Source organism: Ammospiza caudacuta, chromosome 18 (genome assembly GCF_027887145.1).
Source record: "Ammospiza caudacuta isolate bAmmCau1 chromosome 18, bAmmCau1.pri, whole genome shotgun sequence".
Taxonomy (NCBI): domain Eukaryota; kingdom Metazoa; phylum Chordata; class Aves; order Passeriformes; family Passerellidae; genus Ammospiza; species Ammospiza caudacuta.
The window spans coordinates 7,483,958-7,503,377 of NC_080610.1; the positions used below are offsets into that span (position 1 = coordinate 7,483,958).

The 19,420-nt window shown below is 39.1% G+C and overlaps 2 protein-coding genes across 3 annotated transcripts in view; one reads left to right on the forward strand and one right to left on the reverse strand.

The window, feature by feature from the left end:
- The window catches only part of PI4KA (phosphatidylinositol 4-kinase alpha), a 54,090-nt gene that overhangs the window by 19,696 nt on the left and 14,974 nt on the right, over positions 1 to 19,420 (forward strand). For both annotated transcript variants that reach the window (XM_058816878.1, XM_058816880.1), the window contains exons 20-32: positions 11,881 to 11,989; positions 12,466 to 12,602; positions 13,484 to 13,617; positions 13,786 to 13,868; positions 14,137 to 14,207; positions 14,325 to 14,449; positions 14,887 to 14,968; positions 15,575 to 15,658; positions 16,015 to 16,104; positions 16,577 to 16,696; positions 17,197 to 17,289; positions 17,659 to 17,815; positions 18,089 to 18,216. In XM_058816878.1, the coding sequence (XP_058672861.1) occupies positions 11,881 to 11,989; positions 12,466 to 12,602; positions 13,484 to 13,617; positions 13,786 to 13,868; positions 14,137 to 14,207; positions 14,325 to 14,449; positions 14,887 to 14,968; positions 15,575 to 15,658; positions 16,015 to 16,104; positions 16,577 to 16,696; positions 17,197 to 17,289; positions 17,659 to 17,815; positions 18,089 to 18,216 (1,413 nt within the window). The remainder of the gene's footprint in view (positions 1 to 11,880; positions 11,990 to 12,465; positions 12,603 to 13,483; positions 13,618 to 13,785; positions 13,869 to 14,136; positions 14,208 to 14,324; positions 14,450 to 14,886; positions 14,969 to 15,574; positions 15,659 to 16,014; positions 16,105 to 16,576; positions 16,697 to 17,196; positions 17,290 to 17,658; positions 17,816 to 18,088; positions 18,217 to 19,420) is intronic.
- On the reverse strand, positions 1,786 to 10,547 carry SERPIND1 (serpin family D member 1). Its single transcript, XM_058816881.1, has 5 exons — positions 10,392 to 10,547; positions 7,529 to 8,397; positions 3,727 to 4,000; positions 2,680 to 2,824; positions 1,786 to 2,295 (listed from the first exon to the last, which is right to left on the reverse strand). The coding sequence occupies exons 2-5, from the start codon at positions 8,379 to 8,381 to the stop codon at positions 2,104 to 2,106; spliced, it is 1,464 nt and encodes a 487-aa protein (XP_058672864.1). The 5' UTR covers positions 8,382 to 8,397; positions 10,392 to 10,547; the 3' UTR covers positions 1,786 to 2,103.

The following is a 19,420-nucleotide window of genomic DNA, read 5'->3' on the forward strand; positions in this document are numbered from 1 at the left end:
CTAATTTCAAAGAAATGTGTTTATAAATGTCTTGGGTCACTCTTATTCAATAGTTGCTCAGGTTTTGCACAAGCCGGCTGGTCCTGCATTGAGATGTTCTCATGGGTGGCATTTTTCAGCTGTCAGATTTGAGTGCAAGCAGGACCATTCCTTGCATATTGAAAGAAGATTAGTGCTTATTAGAGACTTCATGTATAAGTTATGGAAGTACTTTTCTGTTTTTATTGATGGTATATTTGTTCTGAATAGCTGTGGGTAACTGCATTTTTCTTTACCAATGTGACCTTTAAATGCAGTCAGAGAGTGCCAGAATCTGAAGCAAGAGTTAATGGTTACATTATGGTTGTTGAAGCAAATATTTGACTTTCTTGCACAATGTATGAAGATCATGAGTTTTGAGCAGTAGCTGATTTACTTTTCTGCTTGACCTCTTTGCCTTGAATAATTGTCTTTACTTAAGTCCCCCAAAACCCATATTGCAGATGCTCCAGCTCATTTAATCATTGAGAGACTAATTAAACCTAGGGCATGAATATTTAAGCTTTTGCATATGCTTTTCTTTTTTGTATATGCTTTCCTTTTTGAATACAGATAAAACAATAGAATGTGTATATGAATGTTAATTTCTGTTGTGCACTTCCAGTGCTGAAAATTGTCTATCACCTGATGGACTTAAAAGACAGGAATAGGGGAAAACATCTGAGTTTCCTCTTCAATGTCAGCTCTTCATCATTCATCATCAGCTAATACCAGTATTTCCCTGGCTGGCAGCTTGAAAAGCTTTGTGTATGGAGCATATAACTGGAGTAGATGCAAAATTACAAACAGCAGTATATAGTGTCGAAATTAAATCAACAAGTTAAACTTAATATTAGAAAAACACCTTTTTAAGAAAATTCATAATTCTTAAAATAATGGTTTGTTTAAAGGTTACTTGTTTGTTTTTGCTAACATAAGACAAACTTATAATGTACTACATAGATTGATACAGTATTTGATACTAGAGAAAGTCATAAAAATACTCTCACTGGATTATGAGGCACATTTTTTTAAAAGGTATGATGTAAAGTAAGGTGAGTATGTTCATTATCTTTAATAATTTGAATGTATGGTGCAGCTCTGTTCCTTGTATTAGGGAGGCAGTGACATTCTACAAAGTGTGGGTAAATCTTCTCATTTTCAAATGTGGCACATTTGAGCAGAATTTGTGTTGTTACCAGAACAATTCAGAAAGTTTGCAGTGACTTGAAAGGTTTCATCCATTGAATCAAGCATGGAGAGTGCACTGGAATATTAATAGAGTAATTGCTATAAATGACTTTTTTTTCTAGAGACGATTAGGTGACACTGAGCTAGCAAAAAGAGCATTTTGCTGACTGCTGTCACTCTAAAGGGTATTCTGAGGATATTTATATCATTTACTAGGCTGGCATAATTCTGATACCTCTTGTACCAATGAAGATCAGAGGAAGTATTGAAGTGATACAAGTTAGATCAGGGAGAAGAAGTGAGTCCCTTAGTATTTCATTCCTCCAAGACATTTCTGTCTCCTCATACTCCTCATACTGGTCCATGAGGATCATTGTGTGCAGTAACACACATTGTGTATTCACTGAACATTAAATGATGCCAGCAAAAGAAAGAATGGAGACATTTGATCCGTTTCAAGTTAGATTGTGTAAAATGCCCAGGGGAGACTTAGGTGTCTATGGCTGGTCAGGTATTCAGGATTTCCTTACTTCTATTTATTAACAGACACCCTAGCACAAATTTAGGGCTAGATTTCAAGACTCCAGATAGTCTAAATACTTTATTGATTACATTTTACACACTGTTGCAAAACACAAAGTGTAAGGTACTTTGTGATTTATTTTTTTTTCTAGTAATACACTTGTATCAGTACATGGCACTAATTGCAGACAAATTATCTGCTGCTGTGAGTCCACTCATGAGAAACTACCTGTAGATAATACATTTTCTTTTTTATACCAGTGGCTTTTGTATTGGCTAATACAACAATAAATTTTCCTTTATGATACTGGTATTTTAACATATAATTACACAGCCCATGTGTAACAGAGTGTTGGAGGGTGTTCTCTGTTTTTAAGATGTGGCTGGGTTGGCCACTCTGCCCATGAAGAGGAGGCAGCTGGTGCGGTGCTCGTAGATCAGGAACAGGAATGGACGATCCACCACGAAGCGGATCTGGGTGGAGAGAGGCATGAACCCCACCGTGGTTATTGCTGCAGCCTCTGTGCCCTCCTCATTCACTGTGATTGTGCCTTGGTGATTGAACTGGTCAGACAAACAAAACAGGAAAACAAATCAGAGAAATTGAGGCTCTCCTAAGTAAATGAATGATCTGCTCACAACCTTCCCTGCCCCATATCCCACACCCCTTCTAGTCACCCTACACAGCACCAAAAACCTTTGGCGTTTGTTCTGTGGAGAAGCCTGTTCCTGACTGACCACAACACTCTTAGTGCCTTTGCATCTGATTAAACATGTGCTTCATTATGCAAGGAGGTAAGGACAAACCCACAATCCTCCCTCCTATGTCCTCCAGAAAAGATGAGGAAAAAATCTTGTTTTAGCTTACTGTGTACTATCATTACTGAGCTGCCATGTTTTTGGGTGATAGAGTTTAATCAGAGAGGAGGTGAAATGAGGAGTAAATACCCTGTCAATGGTGATCTTCTCATCTGATATACCAGAGTAGTCTCCGTTTCCATTGAACAGTTCTTCTATTCCCATGGATCTCAGATAATCAATCAAGTTATAAGTCTTCTCCAGCTTAAATTTAGGCAGAACCACTTCTCTTGTTCTAGTAAAAATAAACACAAAAAGGAAAAATCATTGAGCAGATATTTATGTGCATGACTGGTATGACCTGGTATGGTTTGGATTTTTTGCTGTTTTCAGCAAAAGGATATACAGATATACAGGACTGTACTTTTGCTTTGAAAACTTGAGCTTTTAAAACTGTGCTTTAACAAATTAATTCCCCTGTGAAAACTGTTTGTTTCCCAATTTGATACTTCATTTATAATGATTTGCATTATTTATAAGGTGTGTGACTTTGAGCAGTTCAGTGCATGCTTGTAACAAGTGTCGAGCTGTCAGATTTTCTGAAGTACTAAACTGGAGATTTGTCACTTACTGTGTACAACAGAAATAGGTTGAATTCCTGGATAGCACATCAAACCATCTCCTTTTATCAAGTCTGAAGACAGATACACCTAAGTTGTCATCTTTCTTAAGGGAGGCTTTATTATTTTTCCTCTCCCATAATTGTGATGTCCTTTGATTTTGGAATGTGTTCCTTTACACCCAGCTCTGTTGAAATGCTCAGTGCTGAAGAGAACATAGACTGATGTGACCAAGATTATTGGTGCAGAATGTTATTTTCACAGTCTTGTTTTTCCTTCTTATTGTAAACTTTATCAGTAAGAACGTTTTCTTTAAATCTACATCATTAAGTACTCAATAGAAAGAATTTTGAGGCTTTATTACAATTTTCTACCTCAACCATCCTTGATTTCTTGTCAGTATTTAAATTTTGAGAGATCACCAGTCTTGATTTTTAATTCAATAAATCCATTTTTGGAGTTTTTTTACCATATTTTTTACTAAAATATATTATCCTCTGCATGCTTTACTTACCCTCATCAGTCTCATCAAGAAAATACATAAAGACTTTACCAAGATGTGCTTTTCAGCAGATACCTGTTTGTCATGCTCTTCTGCCACTTTTCCACCACTTGAGGTGTGATCTGCTTCTCGAGGGCTTTCATGCCAGCCAGTTTGTGTGGGAGCACCACGAGCATGCTGATGTTGCCCACGAAGGGCAGCTGGATGATGCTGCAGTCCAGCTCAGGGTCAGCAGCAGCCAGGAAGGTGCCCTTGGTCTGCATCATGGGCACCTTCACCGTCTGCTTCTCGTTCAGCCGGAAACTTCGCTTCGTGGTCATCTCCACTGGAAACTTGTTCTCCCAGGTTCCTGTTCATGCAAGGCACAAGACAGATAAACCCCTAGGTGGCTGTTTAATGAAATGTTCCCAGAATAGGTTTACACTAAGCTTTAAGTCAGCTGGATTGGGATTTATTGTAGGAGATTGTTGATTTCAGTGAAGCCTGAATTAGAAGACAAGTTTTAAAGTGACTTTGAAATTCCTGGCTTTCAACCTACCATGGGTCTGATTTGAGTGTTCTGAATTACAAAAGCAGGTGAACACAAACCAGAAATAAGAATTTGATTGGTGTGTATTATTTTTCCCTGTGAGGAACCTCAAAATTTAAACAGATGGGTTTGCCTTTAGAAGAACAGCTGACCTGATGGTTGAGTTTTCTGAGTTGTGATGCTTGAATCCATTTCTGAAGGCACCTCTTTGGAGAATGTTAGTGGTGTATCAAGCTAAGCAAGGGCTGTATTTGTTTTGCATGCAGATGCTATGCTGAAGGCATTATATTACCTTAGTCCTGTCAGAATGATTCATTTTCTGTCATAACCTGAAGAATTGGGGTGTTGACTGCTTAATTCTGTGGTCCAGTTTGATGGGATAACAGGCTTCTGTAGATGTGCTGAAATCTGACAAGTTTATCCCCAAATAATGCAGTCCAACACATTTTGCAGCCCAGAAAACTTTGCCCTCCAGGTTTGAAGCTTTTTATGTGGAGATACTCTGGATACCAGAAGTATTTATTAACTGTTGGAAAGAAGGTTTTTTAAATGCAATGTTCTATTGGTCTTTTTATAGAGCTGTAGCTCTGGAATAAACATCATTTCTTAAAGGGCAGACAATGCTGGAAGATTATAGTGGAAGTCGGGTTACCAGTATTTCCTGTAAAAACTCAGGAATTTATGTCATCATTGGCAAGCAAGTATGTGAGCAATGTGACTGTGACTGTGTGGAGAGCCTACAATATAACCTTAATTGGTTCCTTAGTCTGACTTTACCAGATTTACTGTGAATAAGAAAAGAAAGGCCTCAAGTCCATCTTTCATTCTAAAAGTTCCTGCACAGGTCAGGCTGATGGGGACCAGTTTGAGAAGTGATCAGACTGTGGTTAGTAGTCTGAAAGGTATGGGGTATAAAATGGATTATGCTATTCCCAAACAAATAGTGTCACTTCCAAGGAATACCCAGTATCTGGCTGTTTTTCAGGGAGCAGAATTTACAGATGCAGGACTTCAGCTGTCCAATGACATGGGGCTGCTGTGGGCCAGGGGAGCTTCAGTAGCTCTGCCATCCACTGAGGGGTGAGAGACATTATCAGCTCTTCCTAGTGAAAGAGAGGAGCTGGGGAACATCTTTCTTGGATTCACTTTTGCAAATGTGTTTTTCTTGGGGCAGAATACTGATCCCCAGCAGAAGCTGTGTGGCCAGCTGAAACCAGCTCGTGCTTTGACTTCTGTGACTTTCTGTTTTGAATCTTCCCCCAAGACGTCTTTTGGATCCATCTGTGGTGGCAGATGTCTCCATTGAGATGTTGTGTCCATTGTTGTCTCCATTTGTCAGTTACCAGAACTGTCATGGCTAAAATAACCAGATCCTGCTTGGTAGAAAGCTCAAAAATGATTACTCAGAGCTGTGCAGAATGGGGAGTAGGCTGGACATCTGTACAAGATAAAATGTGCTTCTTACCAACATAAATAGTTTCTTGATGGTCTTTAATATAAAAGGAGTTTGAAACCTCACAGTGTTTGTCAAGTATCCCACTACTCAGTCTCACTTGTACTGAGCATCTCTGTATATCTGGAAATGCTTACAGGTTTCTTAGTTCAGAGGGCTTAACAGAGCTTTTCTGCAGTGGCACAAACAGTGCAAATGGAAAGATGTGGACAAAATTTGGCATGTTAGAAGGAGTATTGTAGAAACTAAGAAACCTAGGTGCAGAACTTGCTTTTAAAAAGTTCAGTTCCACTCAAAGCATAATTCCCAGGTGACTGTCACTGTAAGACAAAAGAATGAGAGCAGTAGAGAATTGATCTCTGTTTTGAGGGTTAGAAATTACAGCCTTCAGCAGATGGCACCAAGATAATTTGGACTAAGAGGACAGAAGAAAAACCCTGAAGTTTTGTTAATCTTGATGGCTCAAGAGTTCCAATACCATATCAGTGTATTTTTGTGGTGGTTTTGTTATTTTGAGATGGCACAAGTATTTAAAAATTTCAGAATTAAACAAAAGGGTATTTCACATTTCACCTAATTATGAAAAAAAAAAGTATCTGTTTCACTTTGTATAGTCCTTTTCTTAGGATGGTTTAACAGGCAGTAAAACCCTGTATTTAATATGATATGATCACCAGGGATGTAGACAAGTATACAAGTGAGGGCCTGTTGGATGGTACCTGAGAATAAGAGATTATTGGATTTAATGCTAATGATTGCTTCAGATTCTTTTAGGGGTAAGTGGCATTTTTCAAGGATGTAATTCCTTGCAAGTGAGTGGGAAAAGGTACATTTATAGGAGTGTTGCTTCTATAACCTGCTGAGATGGCAGCTGTAAGAGAGGCCTTTGTTTCCTGGAAGCAGGGACATAACTGGGGAAAAATAAACTCCTTTATGAATTTTGGAAAGGAGTGTGTTGTACTTGCAAACACTGTTACCCTTTTGGGCTGATTTTTCTTTCCTTACCTGTGTTTTTAATCACTTGATTTTCATCTTAAACAGTCAGAAACAGATTTCCTTTTTCCTCATTTCTTTTTTCATTGGCACCTCCCACCTCTGCTCATTTAATGTAATTTTAAAAACTTGTTCAAAAACTAACAAACTTTCAACCTGAGGCAGATAACTTAGTGTAAATGTAAAGACATTGAAAATAAGTGTTTATAATAACAATATATTGTAGAGTCTTTACTTCAAGCCTCTTTAACTGTTCAGCCTTTACTAATGCATGAAGGAGCCCATATCAGCAGACCATTCATGCTGAATTCACTGTGATATTCCATGTAGTGAATGTATTTGGTTTTACTTGTAGAAGAGCAGTGTTTTGGTTATTCTCTTAGGTTCCCTATATGGACTTGATGACAAGGATCACGCTCTGATCATGTTAAAAAATTTCTTCCTTCAAGCTGAAATTCTTTGCAGTCATTTGTATGAGTCCTAAATACTTCAGAGATGTTAAGTGCTTTAACTGAAATCGACCTGTAGCATTTTGGTGACACCAAGACTGAATGTGACTAATGACTTGCATGTGCATCTATACCTCCTCATCTGATACTTCTACCAAGCTTATGCTTTCTGGGGCTATTCTGCATTCATGTGTTGTTTTTCTGTCTCACTGTGAGTCATGAAGGTTTTGGAGGTAGTAAGCATTTGCTCTATATATACAATAACTTCAGAGCATTGTTGTGCTACAGAAACAGGCAAAAATGGGCTAATAATACAGATTCCTAATGAGGGAGTCAGTAGTTTTTTTGTAGTGTACATTAGACTTTAATTCTGTCTGGGATTTCTAATGACATATGGCAGTGCATTGCAAACTGAGAAAATCCATCACTAAGATTGAAATAATAGAGTCTTACCTTTAAAGTAAAGACAATTAAGAATCATCATCAGTGTTGTAGGGTTGATATTCACAAGAGCTTCCTTTATTAATCCCTTGGTCAGCTTTAAGATGCGTTCATTGGTTTTGGCTATGAAGCTGGGATCTGAGAAATCAGCTGCTTGGGCATCAGCAAAGTAGTATGTTTTCATGTTGGTTTTGAAATCATTGAGGACAGAAAAGTCTTTATGGATGTAAAGGTCGTTGACAGACCTCAGCGTGAAGCCGAAGTTGCGCCTGAAGAGCCGATGGGTGAGCTTGCGGAAGAGGTTGTGAACGGTCATGAGCTCGTATTTGCTGCTGGCATTAATGAAGTCTTCAAAGCCAAGAACTGATAGCACTTCCTGCTGGGTTTGATCCTTCAGACCCAGGGAAATCATAGCCATTGCAGTGGAAATACCAACAGGAGCCATGATAATGTTGTCTGAGGAGCTGGCCTTGTCTGCCACGCTGCGGTAAAGGTTGAAGCCAAAGTTTGCATTGAGGATATTGAGGCGCTGGATTCTGGTTTTGCCTTGGAATAGCTCAAGCATATTTCCTTGTTGAACTTCAGAAACCATGTGTGGGGCAGCATCAATAACATCACTGTAGTCATCTTCACCCAGTATCTTATCAATGTCTAGGTAGTCCTCTTCCTCCTCCTCTTCAGGAATCAAGTCATTAGTGATGGTGTTTTCTTTGTGAAACTCGAGTGGTAGGTTGGGCATGTAAGTCCCATTTTCGTGTGGCTGTGCACCTTTAAGGCTTTCAAAATGCTCAGTGACATCCTTGACTCCACAAAATGTGGAGGTTATGATGACAGCAAAGGCAAGCAATTGAAATAGGAACTTCATTCTGACTGGTGAAAGCCTGGAAAACAACATAACAGTTGAGAGAGTCAAGGGTAATTGAATTTTAGTTATCTGTTCCCTGATTTTAGGTTCATGCTGATTTCTGTGGCAGCAGCAGATCTATAGTTAACCTTATTTGACAGCACTGTATTTTAGTGGAACAGATGTCAGTTAGATGGGTAAGTCTGTTTTACTGGTAATTGGTTTTGCTTACACAATGCCTCCAGCCTGCCAAAGAGTTGGTTGACCTCCTCCCATACAAATAGTCATTACTGGCATATTTCAACAGTTACAATCTCATTACCCAGAATATGTGGGACCCTTTATTTTAAACTGTTACACTTAAACTGTACACTAACTATGTGAGTAGTGTGTGCTGAAAATACAATGTGAAGTTAAGTTTGAAGATTTGAGCTTGGTAGGAAGAACAGGGACTCCTGATGCAATCCCCTGCAGAAACATACCAGAAAGCTGAGATGTACTGAAAAATTTGAAAAACAAACATCCTGTAGCTACAACAAAAATGGAAGTTTTGTGGGAGTATTTTGGAAAAGCAAGGCAGCAGTCTGGTGAATAAGGGTGATCTGGGCATGTAGAAATATGTGTATTTGCACTGAGCCCCATTAGTGGGACTGCAGTTGGGCATAAACGTCTCTCCTGGCCTGCTCATGGCCTTACTTGGGTGTGTTTCTCAATGTCTGTGCACCCTTTCTGCAGCCCTGTGTCCTCATCTGCTACTTTTGTAATGGATTGGCTTGATTCTGCTCTTGGCTTAGTTATGTTTTGTTTCACTTTTCTGCAGAAGTCGTAGTGCTCTCTATTTTCTTTGTGGTGTGAAGTCTCTGTGGGCTCCCTTCAGAGCTTTGTTTCTCTAGGGTTTCTGTGATCCCAGTTCTAGATTTGTAACCTCACCTTTTTTGTTTGAGATTACATTTAAGTAGAACCTGCATTTTTCTAAGGAAAGCTTAATCAATCTCTTCATCTACAGAGTACTGGACTACTGCATTTTAAAATTATTTTTAAATCAAGAATTTTCTTCAGTATATATTTTAAGAGAATCCATCAGACTTACTCAGCTGTAAAACCCTCCACCAAGAAGTAGATCTGAGAGACTTTTCACCATAATATTGAGTGCAGTAAAGTGTTCTTAAAAATATATGGAAAAGTATAGTTGCCTTCTGTGACTGTCAGAGATCAAAATGTAGGTGTTCAATAGATCTGTTACCTGAAACTGAATGGGTGTCTGAATGCCAGGCCTGGGGTTTAACTCAGACTTAACTGTAAAGTTATTTCACAAATTTATAACGTTAATCTCAATTGATACACTTCCTTGAGTAAAAGACAGTTATTTACAATATAGTACAGGACAAAATGCTGAATACAATTAAAACAAAAATCTCACTAAGGTGTTGATTAAAATGCTTTTTAAATGAGGAAAGAGAGTTGTTGTGGCAAGTATAAACGTTCACATACCTGTACCTGTTCACTGACCTGTATATCAGTGAATAAAACCTTGAAAGAAAATATTTTCAAACATGTTGTAACAGGATTGAAATAACTGAGCTGACAGATGAGTTTTTGAAACTCTCCTCCAGACTAATTTGCTTTAAATCCTAAAACCATTTAAGGATGATCCTCCCATATAAAAGAATACATTGTTTTGCAGAAAGTATCCAAATAAATATCCAAATAAGAATTTGTTGTACACTGTGACTGAGCATCTCGAGTCAGTGTTTTTCTTATTGTTTCTCCATAAATTCATTTGTTTTTTCCCCGCCCCCAGAAGTCAGGCCCTTAGGGCTGAGATACTCTGTCCAGTAACCATTGATAAACATTTTCTCTCTTGGCACAGCAGAATTTGCTGTCTGTATTCCCAACTTTACATTCTCATCTTCACCAAACTGCAGTTATTGCTCAGCTGCACTTACACAGGCAAAACTTCTCCCTTCTCTGCAATATATAGGTCTTTGCTGAGATCTTCCCAAAATTATAGAAGAGGTAAATGAAGCTTACCTTTATGCCACTGTAGGGAAGGATGTGTTGAAAAGCTGAAGTAAAGGGAACAGCAGGGTTTAAATCTGAACTTTGACGCTGCTTTTTTGTGTATCTCCCAAAGTAAACATTCTCTAAACCAAACACTGCTAAACCTACTTCGTCAGCCAAATTCCCTCCCTTGCCTAGTGATCTCTGCTGAATTCTCTGTTGTTTGTTGAACTACTTTTATAGCTTTGCAGGTACTTGTTCCCTTTTGAGGAAGGTCTTTGAGCAAAAATCAGTGTGTATGTAAAGTTTCAAAGTCAAGCACGCACATAAACTTGACTGTTAATGACAGGAAAAGCCATGTAGGTGCTGTTTGTGCTGAAATGGGGGACGGGGGAGCATCTTCGTGCAAATGTGTTTGAGGCCTCTGTGGTTGTGGTGGGGTTTCTTCAGCTGGTGTTGTATTGGTGCAAAGATTTCCATTGCACAAACAGCTATTTACCCCATAGTGTTGTCCACCAGCTTAAACTCAGACTGATTTTATTATAATAGAGAGATTTTTTCATGCTTTTTCTTTTTAAATGACTAATCTCCCTCATGATTTACAAATGCATCCGAAGTTGGCTTCATGTAAGGTTTCACTGAAGTACTGCTGGCACTCATATCTGGAGAGAATTATTGTGGTTAGAGAAAACTTCTTCAAGCTAGGTTAGAATGTAACATTTTGTTAATAAAGTTTACAGTAGTAAAATACAGTCATATTGAATAAAGCTTGTGGTTTAATGGACAGTTTCTCTTACTTTTTATATACTGCTTGTGCTTTAACTCTTTTTAGGATAACACACTATGGTCTTTGTTATATAAATTTATCTAAAATTGTAAGTCATGTTGGCTGAGAGGATATACTGCTCCTCCAATGGTAGCAGCTGTTTGTGCAAAAAGAACCAGAGAATTTTAGTAAGTGTGTTGAAAATGCTCTTTTACTTGCTTGTTTAGATAAAAAATTCTTCAGAACTGATGTAATTCTGTGCGTGGGTGCAAACAATGAAAGATCCCCAATTGGTGCCTCAATGTATTTCCACAAAACTGATAAACAATAGCAACCAGAAGTGGTTTTGACTAATATTTATTTGGTTTGGAGTTCCTTTACAGTGAAGCAAAGCTGCATGGCATTGTCTTCAGGACAGTTTAAAGGACCATGTGGTCTCTTCCTCCCTGCAGTGCATAGTATACTAATATTATGTATTCTCCTCAGAGGTTACTGTATCAGCATGGTGTTATTCCTGTGTAAAACAAAGGAAATTCTTACTTCAGGCATCTCAAAGTTAGCCTTTCCGCTCTCCAAAAAGAACTTAATTTCTATAATATAACAATAGTAATATAATGCTAGTTTTCATAGGTGACAAAGAATATTACCTTTGTAAATCATAGTAAAGAAGGTACATGAGTTGATTCCTTAGTGTGGAATTAATTTATTCTGACTCCCACCATTTTCTGATGTTAATTTTTATTTCTTTGGTAGCTCACTAGACGCTTGCCGCCCATCAAGGAGGCCAAGCCCAGGCTGCAGAAGCTGTTCCGCGATTTCTGGTTGTATTCGGTGCTGATGGGGTTTGCTGTGGAAGGCTCAGGTACCCTGCATTGCTGCTCACATTTCAACTTCTGATGAATCTAAATACAACTCTCTGCAAACCATTCCCAGTAGCTGGAAGAAAAATTACAGGCATATAGAGACTTCAAAAGAAACAGCTTACGTGACAGTTCTCTGGTGGGATTTCTTTAAATCTTTGCAGTTTTCTTGTCAGATTCAGCACAATACAATTTGTACTTAGTTTTTTTCCTAATAGCTTTAGTTATGGGTTTTGATAGCCAGATTCCTGAAATGGAAGATAAGACACATGGGGTACAATGGTAACTAAGTAGAAGCTTCACCTAAGTACACTTACTAAGTTTGGAACGTGGATCATGCATGTTGAGTGTCTGTGCTTAAGAGCATGAAAAATCTGCCCTAGAAGTAGTGCAAAACTTGATAATGCAGGTAACTTTGTGAAACTTGATTTTTTTTTTAATCCCTCATTCTACCTTCCTCTTTCTACTTCTGTTCCAGGTCTTTGGCCAGAAGAGTGGTATGAAGGTGTGTGTGAAATTGCCACCAAGTCTCCATTACTCACCTTTCCCAGCAAAGAGCCACTCCGATCTGTTCTGCAGTACAATTCTGCCATGAAGAATGACACCGTGACTTCTGTAGGAATTCATTTCTTCTATTACCTCCTTCCATAGTGTCTGCCAGTGTTAAATGACATGGTACCTGTGATATATTGAAATAGCACACCCCTTCAACCTGCATCCTATTAGTGAAAAGCAGCTATGTTACACTATTCTTCTCACATCAGGGTGCATAAGTGACTTGGGGTCAGTTTTATGGAGTGTTAATACAAATGTTTAGGGAGAGTAGCAACACCACCTTGATTAGGTGTAGAAACCAAGTCTTTGTGGAGATGGAAGTCTCTTAGTGCTTTTTCATCCATTTTGTACCTGACAAAACTTGCACTGATTGAAAAAAGAAAATCAACAAAGTTTGAAAGAAAACAGCACATTCAGGCTTTCAAAGAAATGTTACATCTGCTCTGGCTTGATACTGGTATTCTTCTCTCTCCCTAGAATTTGTAGGGCAGATTTTGCAGGACAGATTTTGCCCAAGGGCTCTTTTTGGCTGATGAAATCTCTTTGGCTCCCAAATAATACAGAAATCTGCATTGTGCCTGGATACATAGTTCTGTGACACCAAAGACTGGCACTAGTCCATGAGGTCTCAGGAGCTGGACAGTGCTGATGTTGGTCAAACTTCATGCATTTAGTGTAGGAATTGTATTTTTTCATTGGAATAACTGCATGGGAAGTACCAATTATTTCTGCCAGAAGCTTGATTCCAGATTTAATTCTGTTCTGGTTTTGAAGCATTGTAACTTGCTGAGTCAGGGGAGTTTGGTCTGAGTCTGCAGGCAGAAGCATCCTGCCATATTGTTTGTGAAGGTTGAAATATTAATGAACAGGTGGATGAATGTTTGAGGACACAAACTGATACAGGACTCCCACTTCAGATAAGTTCATGTATTCATCTCTAGGCTGAATTAAATGAACTACGAAGCACCATCATCAATCTCTTGGATCCTCCTCCAGAGGTGTCAGCACTGATCAATAAGTTGGATTTTGCCATGTCCACCTATCTCCTCTCTGTTTACCGCCTGGAGTATATGAGGTTTGTGTTTATCTATATTTCATTTTTTCACTTATGAAACAGCAAAAAAAACCCTAAAACAAAACAATCAGTAAGTTCCTGAAACAAATAAAATCGGAAATAAACAAAACCTGAAACAAATAAACAAAGCCCCAAACATGCCAACTTAAAAAAACTCTCCTTCCCTAGGGTGCTGCATTCAACTGACCAAGATCGCTTCCAAGTCATGTTTTGCTATTTTGAAGATAAAGCAATTCAGAAGGACAAATCTGGTAAGATTTGTCTAGGTTTCCTCTCAACTTGAGGTATGAGGCAATTATCTCCAGGCCTGCAAAGCAGAAACAAATCAAGCAGCTATATAACAAAATGAATCATGTTCACCAGATTGCTGCTGCTTCATTCTTGCCAAGAACACTGGTTTTGTTTTGAAACAAGTTCAATATTGGCTGAGTAAACATAAACACTTTTAACTGTTAAGCCTGGTTTATAAAACAAATGTAATTTTTACAATGAAACCTGTCACTTCTCTCCATTCCTCAGGCATGATGCAGTGTGTGATAGCTGTTGCTGATAAGGTGTTTGAAGCTTTCCTGACAATGATGGCTGATAAAGTAGGTTATCTGGCAACTAAAATTTTGAATTTGTATAAATGTTCTCATTTCAGTTTATGAAAGTGATTTTGTCTGTTCCTTTAGGAGCTTCATACTTCTCTTTGGCATGTTTTTTAGCCTAAAACTAAGGAGAATGAGGAAGAGCTGGAGAGACATGCTCAGTTCTTGCTGGTGAATTTCAACCACATTCACAAGAGGATCAGGAGAGTTGCAGACAAATACTTATCTGGGCTGGTAGACAAGTGAGTACAGATTTCACGTTTCTCTTTTCACAATGACTGTTCAGCGGTTGCTTAGGCACTTGGTGACACTGGTCAAGTGGATTTCTTGGCTGCTACTTCTGCTGAAACCATGCTGTCTCCTTGAAAAATTACATTCAGTGGTGTTTTTAGCCTGAGCTCAGAAACCCCTGGTTAAAATGTGTGTCTGCTCAGTGTTGCCATGGGTGGAGCAAAGCAAAGTGCCCATGATAGAAATGCAGTCTGAGCTCCTGTGCAATGGCTCTCCTCAGCTTTTGGCTCTGGATAAAGCCAGGCTGTTGTGAGGCTTTGTGGCTTCTGTTGAGTATGAGCTCACCTAGGGATGTATAACCTGGCTCTTTGAGCAGCTCCCTTGATGCAGTAAGGGCCTTCCTCAGCTCTCCATGGTTGTTGTATTTCTGAATTCTGTCTTGCTCTAGATTTCCTCACTTGCTGTGGAGTGGAACTGTGCTGAAGACTATGTTAGATATTCTGCAGACATTGTCTCTGTCTCTTAGTGCAGTAAGTGCTTTTCTTTCCTAGAATTTTTTTTTGCTTTGTTCTGCATTTATTTGATACTTAATTGAGTTTGTAATATGGTTTTCCTTTTACTAAGATTGATAAAATCTTAATTTTAAATTCTGTGAAGCAAGAATTATCTTTGCAACCCTATTTCATAAGTAGTAAAACTACTGCTAAGAAGTTGCCAGATGTGGTTTGCAATTGTTGAAATGTCTCATTTGAAATAAAATTTCGATGGTGTTTTTCTGGTTTGTGGTTTGTTTGGCCTTCTGTGAATTATGGAATTCAGATTATATTCTCTCCAGTCTGTGTGTGTGTATCCATATTTCCTGAATCTGTTACATACTAGAATTTTTGAAGATGGAAATGCTTTTATAGAATTTTATTTTAATACTAAATGTTGAGGAAAGTGCTTTGGATTTTTGAAATTATATATTCTAAAAATCAAACTGGAATGTAAACAGTTTCTTTTAGAGGTGTTCCAATTGAGACCAAGTGTCAGCAAAAAAGGTTTGGTAATCAGGCTTCTTGTTTGCTACCTGTAGTGTTAATGGCAGGTGGTGATGAATTCTGACTTACTGAGAGTTCATAATTGTTTCTATTTAGGACATTCACAAGGACCAACCATACTATGACATTCCTGATGCTCCCTACAGAATAACAGTCCCTGACACACATGAAGCCAGAGAGGTGAGTGGCCCTCCTTGATTTATCAAAGAATGAAATAATGCCTTCTTTCATAGCTTGGAGATAAATTGGTGAGCGACTCTGAATGGTCATTTTTTAAAAGTACTTCACTAGGTAAGATTTTTATAATAGGATATGACACAGTATTTATGTTTTTCTGAATTTAAATTATTTTACTTTACCTAAAGCGTGACAGTTCTTTGCTAATCAAGGGCACATTCAACTGTTACAGAAAATTTTAACTGTGTCATGTTGCTACAACTGTCTTGCTCCCTATGTTACTTATTACACCCTTAAGACCAGTTCCTCTTGTTAAATATCCTGTATTTTACTGATTGTGTTGATGCTTTTTATTCTAGAGTATAGTCAAGGACTTTGCTGCACGCTGTGGGATGATTCTGCAAGAGGCAATGAAATGGGCTCCCTCTGTTACAAAATCTCATCTACAGGTAATGGGCCTGCTTCTGTAAAAATTTGATTTTTGCACATCTTGGACACTGCAAATCTACCTGAGGTTTATATTTCCTTCCCTAAAAAAAGAGCCTCAAGGGTTTCCATCCTTGTGTGAAAGGACAACTAATTACTTTCCCTTCTTCCATGTAGTCCAAACCACTTCATTTCATAAGAGTTTTATTGTCAGAAGTGACTCTTTTAAGAGAAGATCACGGCCTTCAAGCATTTATCTCTATAGCTTTATTTATTTTGAGTACAGAAGGTGTCTTACTCTGTGTATTTAGGAGGGCATTCAGAAAATCTTATTGCCAGGGGTACAATGCCTGGAAGGGATGAGTAGAGACAGTCAAAAGTCACAGTTGTGTGTAATCTAGTTTCCTATGGTTTGCAGTGATGCAGCACTTGTTTATCTGTCTTGTTTTGAGGATAATGAAGTATTTTGGAGTTTGATTGTTTTTTTTTTTTCAGGAGTACCTAAACAAACACCAGAACTGGGTATCAGGGCTGTCCCAGCACACTGGACTGGCCATGGCTACAGAAAGTGTTTTGCACTTTGCAGGCTACAACAGGCAGAACACCACTCTGGGCGTGAGTATTGTTTGTTCCTATGTGCACTGATCTCTCTCTGGGGACCAGTGACAGGAGGCAATGTCATGAAGCCGTGGCAGGGGGGATTTAAGGCTGGGTGTTAGGAAAAGGTTCTTTCATTCAGAGGGTGGCTGGGCACGGGCACAGGCTTCCCAGGGAAGTGGTCACAGCACCAAACCTGACAGAGTTCAGGAGGTGTTTGGACAATGCTCCCAATGGTGTGGTGTGATTGTTGGGTTTGTCCTGTGCAGGACCAGCAGCTGGGCTCAGCGATCCCTGTCGGTCCCTTCCAACTCAGGATATTCTATGATCCTGTATCCATGGAAGAAATACACATAATCCTTACTTGGTTTTGATCACTCCTGGTGTATATAACAATTGTGATACTACTACGATTATAAGCATAAGGAAATTTAAAACATATGTGAAGGAATAAAAAGATAAAGAGACAAATGGTTTGATGTGAGCAGTATAAACACCTTGTTATGGTCTGGCCATAGGCAACCCAGCTAACTGAAAGACCAACTTGTGTGAAGAAGGACTACTCCAACTTCATGGCTTCTCTCAACTTGCGCAACCGTTACGCAGGAGAAGTAAGTACAGGGTTTTCCATGACTGTGGGGTGTCCAGAGGCTCTGGCATCACTTCTCAGGGAATGATGTCCTTCCAACCTGTACTGGTGTATGAGTCTATGTTACATGAAACATAGTCTATAAAGCCCTTCAGGATAAAGAGTATAATTTTCCCAGCTTATTAAACAGATCATTTTAGTGTTAGTCTTGCAGATAAAGCTAAAGATTAGATAAAGCTAAAGATTAGATTGCAGTTAAAGCTAAAGATTCGGTAAAGTAGTAACAAAAGATGGCTCTGTTTGTGGAGTTCCCTAATCAGCATGTGACCAATACTTAACTGGATTCCTAAAAATATTGTTCTTTGTTGAAACCCCCCCCTCAATTTTACAGGTTTCTGGAATGATTCAGTTCTCAAATGCCACAGGACGAACATCTGACCTGAATAAACTTATGGTCAAAGACCTGAATGCTGCTCTTGAATTAAGCAATACTGAGTCCTACACCCAGGCCATGTTTAAGTTGACTGCACTGCTAATAAGCAGCAAAGGTAATGAAAACCAAATGAGTTCTGCTTTCTGATGGTGAATGCCAAGAATAATAAACTACAAAAACTATCCATATACCAACCCAGTATGCATCAACTTGCAGCAAAACTGTGTTTTGAATTGTCTCAATTAAGCTAATACTGGGGAAAAGTCTCCCTAAACCAAAAGCTATTTATTATTAGGAACTGATTATTACTTATGATGGACACCAGTTTCACGCTGGTGTGGAAAGCAGTTTTTCTGTTGGAGAAATCTGAGTGAATGTTTGTTTTCAGACTGTGATCCCCAGCTCCTTCATCATCTGTGTTGGGGACCCCTGCGAATGTTCAATGAGCATGGCATGGAAACAGCAATTGCTTGCTGGGAGTGGCTGCTGGCTGCCAAGAATGGAATAGAAGTGCCGGTAGGAAGTGATTTAATTACTCATTCTCTGCCTCTGTGAGAGGGAAGAGAGAAGATTTTGGGAGATTCACAGATATTGTGAATCTGTGTCAAGGATGTTTAAATGCACTGTTAGTCACTTTAGCCTGCCAGGAAGTCTCAGTTCCTGTATTGGTAGAAGTCTGAGCCACCCCCACGAGGTGGACTGTGGGAAGCAGACCTTTCTCAACAACATAAATGTTACAGCAAAAGAAACCTGTTAGAAACCCAGCTGTAGAATTTACTTTACTGATCAGGTGCATGAACTGTTAATTAATTGACTCTATACTATCACAAACTATATAGAATGGTGTTTTGAAACAAAGAGAAATCAGTGTCCCCGCTCATTAATCACCCTCTGGTATCTGGTATTGCACCATTATATAAAAACATAGGCTTGCAAATGTCCTAATTCTGTAACAGGCTAAGCCAGTTGTATTTTGTGAGATGGGATCAATGTAATAAAGCAACTCAGCATGGTGCAGTGAGAAAGCTGCCTCTGGTAATTGCTTTGCTTAGGGAGCACCAAGTGTTTCACTCGCTGGAAACAATCATCCATCTGAATTTACTTAGTTGAGTTTGCTTGCAGGTTTCAGTGGTTGACTTCTTAAGCATCAGTTTCATTTTTTTCCATTGGGCATTTGGGGAAATGTCTTTGTATCTGAGTGAGGAGAAGAGAGAAGCACCCTTGGTTGCTCAGCCCTCTTACTACAGAGGATGCTGCTCCTGAAAGCAGGATCAGCAAAACTGAATTAGGTGCCATCTTTATGTTGTGCTTGATCAGCCAGAGTGTGTTCAATGTGCTCAGGGGCCAAACCAGGTCCTGCAGGTCACAGGAACCTGGTCTGTGCTTGTCCCTGCAGGGCTCGTCTGGGAGGCAGCAACCTTTAGTGGAGCAGGAGGATGGATGTCATGGGCTGATCTAACAGTTCAGTCTCCTCAGCAAAATGCAGTGCCTGGCTGCTGCTGCCTTTAGTCTCTGTTACTAGCTGAGATTCTGGGGGAGTCTCCCTTCCTTTTGTAATGTAGTATGTGAAAGAAACATTTTCTTTCAGGTGGAATGTACAGACTTGTCTCTGCCTCTCTGTCAGCACTGCAGTGAATTTGAATTGATGTAGTAGTTCTTGTGTGTGCTGTGGGGAAAGTTTGTGCTTTTCATGTAAGAAGATGCTCTTGAAACAAGAAGC